The sequence below is a fragment of the Hemiscyllium ocellatum genome, chromosome 45 (genome assembly GCF_020745735.1).
Source record: "Hemiscyllium ocellatum isolate sHemOce1 chromosome 45, sHemOce1.pat.X.cur, whole genome shotgun sequence".
Taxonomy (NCBI): domain Eukaryota; kingdom Metazoa; phylum Chordata; class Chondrichthyes; order Orectolobiformes; family Hemiscylliidae; genus Hemiscyllium; species Hemiscyllium ocellatum.
In genome coordinates, this window is record NC_083445.1 from 14,553,522 (window position 1) to 14,566,221 (window position 12,700).

General features: G+C 48.8%; 1 protein-coding gene across 1 annotated transcript in view; it reads left to right on the plus strand.

Moving 5' to 3' along the window:
- Positions 1-12,700, plus strand: part of LOC132835821 (podocan-like protein 1) — a 42,045-nt gene that overhangs the window by 8,217 nt on the left and 21,128 nt on the right. The window contains exon 3 of the mRNA XM_060854909.1: positions 10,940-11,033. Coding sequence (XP_060710892.1) covers positions 10,940-11,033 — 94 coding nt within the window. The remainder of the gene's footprint in view (positions 1-10,939; positions 11,034-12,700) is intronic.

The following is a 12,700-nucleotide window of genomic DNA, read 5'->3' on the forward strand; positions in this document are numbered from 1 at the left end:
TCCATAACCCTGCAGCACAATATACCTCCATAACCCTGCACCACACTGTACCTCCAGGACCCGACAGCACAATGTCCCTTCATACACCCCCAGCACAATGTACCTCCACACCCCTATACCACATTGTACCTACATAACCCCACATCACAGTGTTCCTCCATAACCCTGCACTACACTGTACCTCCATAACCCTGCACCACAATGTATCTCCATAACCCTACACTACACTGTATCTCCATAACCCTACACCACACTGTACCTCCATAACCCTACATCACAATGTACCTCCATAACCCTACACCATAGTGTACCTCCATAACCCTATACCACACTGTATCTCCATAACTCTACACCACACTGTACCTCCATAACCCTACACCACACAGTAACTCCATAACCCTGCACCACAATATACCTCCATAACCCTGCACCACAATATACCTCCATAACCCTGCACCATGATGTGACTCCAGGACCCGACAGCACAATGTACCTCCTATACCATGCTGTACCTACATAACCCCACATCACAGTGTTCCTCCATAACCCTGCACCACAATGTACTTCCATAAGCCTACACCACACTGTACCTCCATAACCCTTAACCATACTATACCGCTACAACCCGGCACCACAATGTATCTCCATAACCCTACTCCACACTGTACCTCCATAATCCCACATCGTACTGTACCTCCATAACCCTACACCACACTGTATCTCCATAACTCTGCACCACACTGTACCTCCATAACCCTTAACCGTACAGTACCTCCACAACCCTACACGACACTGTACCTCCATAACCCTATTCAACAATGTACCGCCATAGACCTACACCACAATATACCTCCATAACCCTACACCACACTGTACCTCCATAACCCTACACCACAATGTACCGACATAGCCCTACACTACAATATACCTCTATAACCCTACACGACAATGTACCTCCATAACCCTACACCACACTGTACCTCCATCACCCTGCACCACAATGTACCTCCATAATCCTGCACCACAACATACCTCCAAGACCATACACACCACTGTACTTCCATGACACTACACCACACTGTACCTCCATAACCCTGCACCACAATGTACCTCCATAACCCTGCACCACACTGTACCTCCATAACCCTGCACCACACTGTACCTCCATAATCCTGTACCACAATGTACCTCCACAGCCCTGCACTACACTGTACCTCCACAACCCTGCACTACACTGTACCTCCATAACTCTACACTACACTTTATCTCCATAATCCTGCACTACACTGTACCTCCATAACCCTACACCACACTGTACCTCCATAACCCTGCACCACAATGTACCTCCATATGCCTGCACCACAATGTACCTCAATAAACCTACACCACATTGTACCTCCATAACACTGCACCACAATGTACCACCATAACCCTTAACCACACTGTACCTCCATAGCCCTACACCACATAGTACCTCCATAACCCTACACCATACAGTAACTCCATAACCCTGCACCACACTGTACCTCCATAACCCTACACCATACAGTAACTCCATAACCCTGCACCACACTGTACCTCTATAACCCGGCACCACAATATACCTCAATAACCCTGCACCACACTGTACCTCCAGGACCCAACAGCACAATGTCCCTTCATAACCCCCCAGCACAATGTACCTCCACACCCCTATACCACATTGTACCTACATAACCCCACATCACAGTGTTCCTCCATAACACTGCATCACACTGTACCTCCATAACCCTACACCACAATGTACCTCCATAACCCTACACCATAATGTACCTCTATAACCCTTCACCACACTGTATCTCCATAACCCTGCACCACACTGTATCTCCATAACTCTGCACCACACTGTACATCCATAACCCTGCACCACACTGGACCTCCATAACCCTACACACAATGAACCTTCATAATCCTACGCCACACTGTACCTCCATAATCCTTAACCATACTGTACCTCCATAACTCTACACCACACTGTAACTCCATAACCCTTAACCACACTGTACCTCCATAACCCTACATCACAATGTACCTCTATAACCCTGCACCATACAGTACCTCCATAACCCTACACCACACTGTACCTCCATAACCCTTCACCACAATGTACCTCCATATGCCTGCACCACAATGTACCTCAATAAACCTACACCACATTGTACCTCCATAACACTACACCACACTGTACCTCCATAACCCTACATCACACAGTACCTCCATAACCCTGCACCACAATGTACCTCCATAACCCTACACCACACTGTAACTCCATAACCCTTAACCACACTGTACCTCCATAACCCTACATCACACAGTACCTCCATAACCCTTAACCATACTGTACCTCCACAACCCTACACCACAATGTACCTCCATAACCCTACACCACACTGTAACTCCATAACCCTTAACCACACTGTACCTCCATAACCCTACATCACACAGTACCTCCATAACCCTGCACCACAATGTACCTCCATAACCCTGCACTACACAGTAACTCTATAACCCGGCACCACAATATACCTCTATAACCCGGCACCACAATATACCTCAATAACCCGACAGCACAATGTCCCTTCATAAACCCACAGCACAATGTACCTCCATAACCCTATACCACATTGTACCTAGATAACCCCACATCACAGTGTTCCTCCATAACCTTGCACCACAATGTACTACCATAAGCCTACTCCACAATGTACCTTCATAACCCTACTCCACACTGTATCTCCATAACCCTTAACTACAATGTATATGCCATAACCCTACACCATACAGTACCTCCATAATCCTGCACCACAATGTACCTCCATAACCCTGCACCACAGTGTACCTCTATAACCCGGCACCACAATATACCTCAATAACCCTGCACCACACTGTACCTCCAGGACCCAACACCACAATGTCCCTTCATAACCCCCCAGCACAATGTACCTCCACACCCCTATACCACATTGTACCTACATAACCCCACATCACAGTGTTCCTCCATAACACTGCATCACACTGTACCTCCATAACACTGCACCACACTGTACCTCCATAACCCTACACCACAGTGTACCTTCATAACCCTACACCACACTGTACCTCCATAACCCTGCACCACACTGTACCTCCATAACCCTACACCACAATGTACCTCCATAACTCTGCACCACACAGTACCTCCATAACCCTGCACCACATTGTACCTCCATAACCCGGCACCACAATATACCTCAATAACCCTGCACCACACTGTACCTCCAGGACCCAACACCACAATGTCCCTTCATAACCCCCCAGCACAATGTACCTCCACACCCCTATACCACATTGTACCTACATAACCCCACATCACAGTGTTCCTCCATAACACTGCATCACACTGTACCTCCATAACACTGCACCACACTGTACCTCCATAACCCTACACCACAGTGTACCTTCATAACCCTACACCACACTGTACCTCCATAACCCTGCACCACACTGTACCTCCATAACCCTACACCACAATGTACCTCCATAACTCTGCACCACACAGTACCTCCATAACCCTGCACCACATTGTACCTCCATAACCCTACACCACAAAGTACCTCCATAACCCTTCAGCACAATGTACCTCCATAAGCCTACGCCACAATGTACCTTCCTAACCCTACTCCACAATGTACCTCCATAACCCTACACCACACTGTATCTCCATAACCCTTAACCGTACTGGACCTCCACAACCCTACACGACACTGTACCTCTGTAACCCTACACTACAATATACCTCTATAACCCTACACGACAATGTACCTCCATAACCCTACACCACACTGTACCTCCATCACCCTGCACCACAATGTACCTCCATAATCCTGCACCACAACATACCTCCAAGACCATACACACCACTGTACTTCCATGACACTACACCACACTGTACGTCCATAACCCTACACCACACTGTATCACCATTACCCTACACCACACTGTACCTCCATAACCCTACACCACATTGGACCTTCATAACACTGTACCACAATGTACCTCCACAGCCCTGCACTACACTGTACCTCCACAACCCTGCACCACACTGTATCTCCATAACTCTGCACCACACTATACCTCCATAACCCTACACCACACTGTACCTCCATAACCCTTAACCGTACTGGACCTCCACAACCCTACACGACACTGTACCTCTGTAACCCTACACAACAATGTACCGCCATAGACCTACACCACAATATACCTCTATAACCCTACACGACATTGTACCTCCATAACCCTACACCATAATGTACCTCTATAACCCTTCACCACACTGTACCTCCATAACCCTGCACCACACTGTACATCCATAACCCTGCACCACACTGGACCTCCATAACCCTACACCACAATGTACCTCCATAACCCTACACCACACTGTACCTCCATAATCCTTAACCATACTGTACCTCCATAACCCTACACCACAATGTACCTCTATAACCCTGCACCATACAGTACCTCCATAACCCTACACCACACTGTACCTCCATAACCCTGCACCACAATGTACCTCCATATGCCTGCACCACAATGTACCTCAATAAACCTACACCACACTGTACCTCCATAACCCTTAACCATACTGTACCTCCATAACCCTACACCACACTGTAACTCCATAACCCTTAACCACATAGTACCTCCATAACCCTACATCACACAGTACCTCCATAACCCTGCACCACAATGTACCTCCATAACCCTACACTACACAGTAACTCTATAACCCGGCACCACAATATACCTCTATAACCCGGCACCACAATATACCTCAATAACCCTGCACCACAATGTACCTCCAGGACCCGACAGCACAATGTCCCTTCATAAACCCACAGCACAATGTACCTCCATAACCCTATACCACATTGTACCTACATAACCCCACATCACAGTGTTCCTCCATAACCTTGCACCACAATGTACTTCCATAAGCCTACTCCACAATGTACCTTCATAACCCTACTCCACACTGTACCTCCATAACCCTTAACTACAATGTACATCCATAACCCTGCACCACACTGTACCTCCATAACCCAACACCACAATGTATGTCCATAACCCGACACCACACTGTACCTCCATAACCCTACACCACACTGTACCTCCAAAACCCTACACCACACTGCACCTCCATAACCCAGCACCTCAATGTACCTCCATAACCCTACACCACAATGTACCTCCATAACACTGCACCACACTGTACCTCCAAAACCCTACACCACACTGTACCTCCATAACCCAGCACCTCAATGTACCTCCATAACCCTACACCACAATGTACCTCCATAACACTGCACCACACTGTATCTCCATAACCCTGCACTACACTGCGCCTCCATAACCCAGCACCTCAATGTACCTCCATAACCCTACACCACAATGTACCTCCATAACACTGCACCACACTGTACCTCCAAAACCCTACACCACACTGTACCGCCATAGCCCTACACCACAATGTACCTCTATAACCCTACACCACAATGTACCTCCATAACCCTACACCACACTGTACCTCCATAACCCTACACCACACTGTATCTCCATAACTCTGCACCACACTGTACCTCCATAACCCTACACACAATGTACCTCCATAACCCTACATCACACTGTATCTCCATAACCCTTAACCATACTGTACCTCCATAACCCTACATCACACTGTACCTCCATAACCCTATACCACACTGTAACGCCATAACCCTTAACCATACAGTACCTTCATAACCCTACACCACACTGTACCTCCATAACCCTATACCACACAGTACCTCCATAACCCTACACGATAATATACCTCCATAACCCTACACCACACAGTACCCCCATAACCCGGCACCACAATGTACCCCCATAACCATGCAGCACACCATACCTCCATAACCCTGCACCACACTGTACCTCCATAACCCAACACCACAATGTATGTCCATAACCCGACACCACACTGTATCTCCATAACCATGCACCACACTGTTCCTCCAATACACTACACCACACTGCACCTCCAAGATCCTGCACAACACTGTACCTCCATAACCCTACACCACACTCCACATCAATAACCCTGCACCATAATGTACCTCCACAAACCTGCACCACACTGTACCTCCATAACAGTGCACCACAATGAAAATCCATAACCCTACACCACACTGTACCTCCATTACCCTACACCACACTGCACCACACTGTATCACCATAACCCTGCACTACACTATACCTGCACAACCTCCATGACTCTAGACGACACTGTACCTCCATAACCGTCCACCACTCTGTACCTCCATGACCCTACACACCACTGTACCTCCATAACCCTGCACCACAATGTACCTCTATAATTCTGATCCCCAATGTACCTCCACAACCCTGCACCACACTGTTCTTCCATAACCCTGCACCACGATGAATCTCCAAATCCCTGCACCAAAACGTATCTCCATAAGCCTGCAACACACTGTAACTTCATAACCCTACACCACACTGTACCTCCAGAACCCGACAGCACAATGTCCCTCCATAACACTACACCACAATGTACCTCCATAGCCCCACACCACAATATACCTCCATAACCCAACACGACAATGTACCACCACATCCCTGCACCACACTGTACTTCCATAACCCTGCATCACAATGAATCTCCAAAACCCTGCACCACACTCCACATTAATAACCCTGCAACACACTGTACCTCCATAACCCTACACCACACTGTACCTCCAAAACCCTACACCACACTGCACCTCCATAACCCAGCACCTCAATGTACCTCCATAACCCTACACCACAATGTACCTCCATAACACTGCACCACACTGTACCTCCAAAACCCTACACCACACTGTACCTCCATAACCCAGCACCTCAATGTACCTCCATAACCCTACACCACAATGTACCTCCATAACACTGCACCACACTGTATCTCCATAACCCTGCACCACACTGTACCTCCATGACCCAGCACCACACTGTATCTCCATAACCCTGCACCACACTGTACCTCCATAACCCTGCACCACACTGTACCTCCATGACCCAGCACCATACTGTATTTCCATCACCCTACACCACACTGTTCCTCCATAACCCTGCACCACACTGTACCTGCATAACCCTACACCACACTGTACCTCTATGATCCTACACCACACAGTAGCTCCATAACCCTGCACCACAATGTACCTCCATAACCCTTCACCACAATGTAACTCCATAACCCTTAACCACACTGTATCTCCATAACCCTACACCACACAGTACCTCCATAACCCTGCACCACAATGTACCTCCATAACCATACACTACAGTGTACCTCCATAACCCTACACCACACAGTAACTCCATAACCCTGCACCACAATATACCTCAACAACTCTGCACCACAATGTACCTCCAGGACCCGACAGCACAATGTCCCTTCATAACCCACAGCACAATGTACCTCCACACCCCTATACCACACTGTATCTACATAACCCCACATCACAGTGTTCCTCCATAACCCTGCACCACAATGTATCTCCATAACCCTACACCACACAGTACCTCCACAATCCGACACCACACTGTACCTCCATAACCCTTAACCGTACTGGACCTCCTCAACCCTACACGACACTGTACCTCCATAACTCTACACAACAATGTACTGCCATAGACCTACACCATAATATACCTCCATAACCATACACCACACTGTACCTCCATAACCCTTCACCACACTGTACCTCCACAATCCTACACCACAATGTACTGCCATAGAACTACACCACAATATACCTCCATAATCCTACATGACAATGTACCTCCATAGCCCTACACCATAATGTACCTCTATAACCCTTCACCACACTGTAGCTCCATAACCCTACCCCACACTGTACATCCCTAACTCTACACCACACTGTACCGCCATAGCCCTACACCACACTGTACCTCCATAACCCTACACCACAATGTACCGCCATAACCCTACACCACACTGTACCTCCATAACCCTACACCACAATATACATCCATAACCCTTAACGACAATGTACCTCCACAACCCTGCACCACAATGTATCTCCATAACCCTACACCACACTGTACCTCCATAACCCTACACCACACTGTACCTCCATAACCCTACACCACAATGTACCTCCATAATCCTTAACCACAAAGTACCTCCACAACCCTGCACCACAATGTATCTCCATAACACTACACCACACTGTACCTCCATAACCCTACACCACAATGTACCTCCATAACCCTGCGCCACATTGTATCTCCATAACCTGCACCACACTGTACCTCCATAACCCTGCACCACATTGTATCTCCATAACCTGCACCACACTGCACCTCCATAACCCTACACCACAATGTACCTCCATTACCCTAAAACACACTGTATCTCCGTAATCCTGCACCACACAGTAACTCCATAAACGTACACCACACTGTACCTCCATCACCGTATACCACAACGTACCTTCATAACCCTGCAACACACTGTACCTCCATAACCCTGCACTGCAGTGTACCTCCACAACTCTGCACCACACTGTACCTCCATAACCCTACACCACACTGTACCTCCATAACCCTACACCACACTGTAACTCCATAACCTGCACCACTCTGTACCTCCATTACCCTACACCACACTGTACCTCCATTACCCTACACCACACTGTACCTCCATAACCCTTCACCACAATGTACCTCCATAACCCTTCACCACAATGTACCTCCATAACCCTACACCACAAAGTACCTCCATAACCCTGCAACGTACAGTACCTCCATAACCCTACACCACACTGTTCCTCGATAAACCTGCACCACACTGTATCACCATAACCCTGCACCACAGTGTACCTCCATAAACCTGCACCACACTGTATCACCATAACCCTGCACTACACTATACCTGCACAACCCTGCAACACAATGCACCTTCATAACCCTACTCCACACTGTACCTTCACAACCCTGCACCACAATGTACCTGCATAACCCTGCCCCACAATGTACCTCCATGACCCTACACCACACTGCACCTCCATAACCCTACACCACACTGTACCTCCATAACCCTGCACCACACTGTACCTCCATTACCCTACACCACACTGTACCTCCATAACCCTGCACCACAATGTATCGCCATAACGCAACACCACAATGTACCACCATAACCCTACACCACAATGTACCGCCATAACCCTACACCACACTGTACCTCCATAACCCTTCACCACAATGTACAGACATAACCCAACACACAATGTACCACCATAACCCTACATCATACTGTACCTCCATTACCCTGCACCACAATGTTCCTCCATAACCCTACACCACACTGTACCTCCATAACACTGCACCACACTATACCTCCATGACCCTACACCACACTGTACCTTCATAACCCTTCACCATACTGTGCCTCCATAACCCTGCACCACACTGTACCTCCATAACCTAACACCACAATGTCCCACCATAACCCTACACCACAATATACCTCCCTAACGCTACACCACACTGTACCTCCATGACCCTACACCACAATGTACCTCCATAACCCTACACCACACTGTACCTCCATAACACTGCACCACACTATACCTCCATGACCCTACACCACACTGTACCTTCATAACCCTTCACCATACTGTGCCTCCATAACCCTACACCACACTGTACCTCCATAACCCTACACCACAATGTACCTCCATAATCCTACACCACAATGTACCTCTCTAACCCTACACCACACTGTACCTCCATAACCCTACACCACAATGTACCTCCATAATCCTACACCACAATGTACCTCTCTAACCCTACACCACAATGTACCTCCATAATCCGACACCACAATGTACCTCCATAACCCTACACCACAATGTACCTCTATAACCCTACACCACACTGTATCTCCTGAACCCTGCATCAGCATCGCCTGACCCACAACAGCATGCACCAAAATCTGTTGGCTGCTGGGTGATCTTCTCAGTTCGAGTGGGGGAGTGATGGGGGTCGCATGGAGTAGAATTTCCAGGAGGGTTACACTGAGGGGCCCACCATGTTCCTTCACCAGCTGCAGGCTTTCGAGTTTGCAACTGTGTAAACGCACAGAGACTTCGGTGGTGACCCCCTGGTCCCTGAGGGGAAGGAGATAGGTCGTTCGCGATAGGATACAAAAACACATCCTACCTAATGCCTCCCCGTTCACTCACAGTGACGCCTTGATTCTGTCACCAGGTAACTCCACTGCCCCCTCAATGACCCTGACTCCTCAGTGTCCTTCCCTGAATCGCTCAAGTATACCCCCCTCCATTTGTGATACACCCTGTCTGGTGTCACACTGAATCACACCACCATGTGGAACAGCTCCCCCACACCATCCGCTGACGCACCCCTGTTGTATATTGGTGAACAAATTAAACAATCATGTCATACCACTCAAGTGTGGCATTGTCTCTGGGGAATAACCTTGTTTCATTGATTACATCGAGTCTTGTACCCACAGTAAAGCCCAATACATCTGTATCTGTTCTCTCTTATACCAGAAGGCCATAGGCCTCTCCGTCCCTCAAGCCTTCTCTCCTGTTCAATAGGATCATGCCTGATCCGACATTCCTCCTGTCCATTCCCTTTTCCCGTAATCCTCAATGACCCTGCTGATCGGAGATGCCAGGAACCTAGAGCTTCAAGCAGTGCCCGACCACCCTGAGTTCCCGGCAACCCGAGGGAGGTTGGCAAAAGGAAGTTTGAGGCCATTCCCAAAAGGGGCATCTTTTTCCACGTAACCTCCCGTCGCGTTTCCTTCCAGAACAACCGGCTGGAAGACATTCCCGTCGAGTACTTGTCCAGGCTGACCAAACTGAGGACCCTCAGCTTGCACAACAACAGGATCCTGTCCCAAGGTAAGGGGTATGAGGGGCCAAAGGGCCTGCTTTAGGACGGGATGGGGGAGGGGGTTGTGCTGGCCATGGAAGGGGCTTCCGGGCTCAAGTTTGATCTCTCAACACCTCGGCTTGGGTTTGTCCCCTAGCCCCTATACTCCCGAGAGCACTCACTGTGAGACAGGAACCTGTCTGAGTGCAGCCCAGCAATGAGGCTCTGTCCTGAGTTTAAGTACAACAACAACTGCAATCACCTAGCGCTCCCATGAGGCCAGGCCACGACTGTGTATAGCTAGCTCAGAGAGAACACACACAGAGGGAAAGGGGACAGCAATTTAGCCAATCGGTTCCTCAGAGCAGAGGGCTAGCCGGTGAGGATGGATTGAATGGTTTTTGAGAAAACAAAATGTTGGAAATTCCCAGAAGGTTTGACAGGATTGATGCCGATCCACGTTTGCTGGAGATTCTTCATCCCAGAGGGATATTCTCAGGATGAGGGACTCGGGTAAAAAGATAAAGTAAGACGATCAGACATCAGAGCAGAAATTAGGCCATTCAGCCCATCGAGCCTTCTCAGCCATTCCATCATGGCTGATACGTTTCTCAACCCCATTCTCCCGCTTTCTCCCCTTCACAATCGAGAACACATCTATCTCTGTCGTTAATCGACTTGCCTACAATGCAGCCAGACCATGGGGGCTGCCCCCTCATTCGAGAGAGAGAGAGAGAGAGAGAGAGAGGGAGAGAGATAGAGAGAGAGAGAGAGGACTGGGAGTGGGTTAACCTGAGGGCCACCATTCCCCAGGCTAGGGGAGGCATTGAGAAGGAGAGTCCATCAAGGAGTGACCTCAGGGAAGTTTGGACGGGAATGGGGACCAACATATTCTGAAGGATCATCGGACTGATTCCCGGGATGGACAGATGGGGATTGACTGGGCTTCTCCACAGTGGAATTGAGAACAGTGATGGCGGCTGGGGCGAAATCTCCTAAAAACATGTATAATCCTGATGGGACAACCTCCTGATGTTGGGCAAGTCCAGAACTAGGGGTCACAGTCTAAGAACAAGGAGTAAGTCATTCAGAACTGAGATGGGGATGGATTTCTTCACTCAGAGAGGTGTGAACCTGTGGAATTCTCTCCCACAGGAAGCTGGTGGGACCAGTTTGGTAAATATAATCAAGAGGGAGCTGGACTTGGCCCTTGCAACTAAAGGGATCAAGGGGTATGGAGAGAAGGTGGGATTGGGATCAGCCATGATCATATGAATAGGGGAGCAGGCTCGAAGGGCCTAGTCTTGTTTCTATTCTTGGCGTTTCTTCACTCAGAGGGTTGTGTACCTGAGGAATTCTCTACCCCAGAATTCTCTACCCCAATCACTCAGGTGGCTCAGTGGTTAGCACTGCTGCCTCACACTGTCAGGGGGGACCCAGGTTCGATTCCAGCCTTGGGTGACTGTCTGTGTGGAGTTTGCACATTCTCCCCGTGTCTGTGTGCTCCTGTTTCCTCCCACGGTCCAAAGATGGGTGCTTTGGCCATGGGGAATGTGGGGTCTCAGTGCTCTTTTGGGGAGTCTGGGGGGGGGTGGACTCGATGGGCCAAATAGCCTGCTTCAACACTAAACAAAAAAGAAGTCCTCAGGCCTGAGGGGGAGGTGTTTGGTCCTGGCAGTGGTGTGAGGGATTGTGG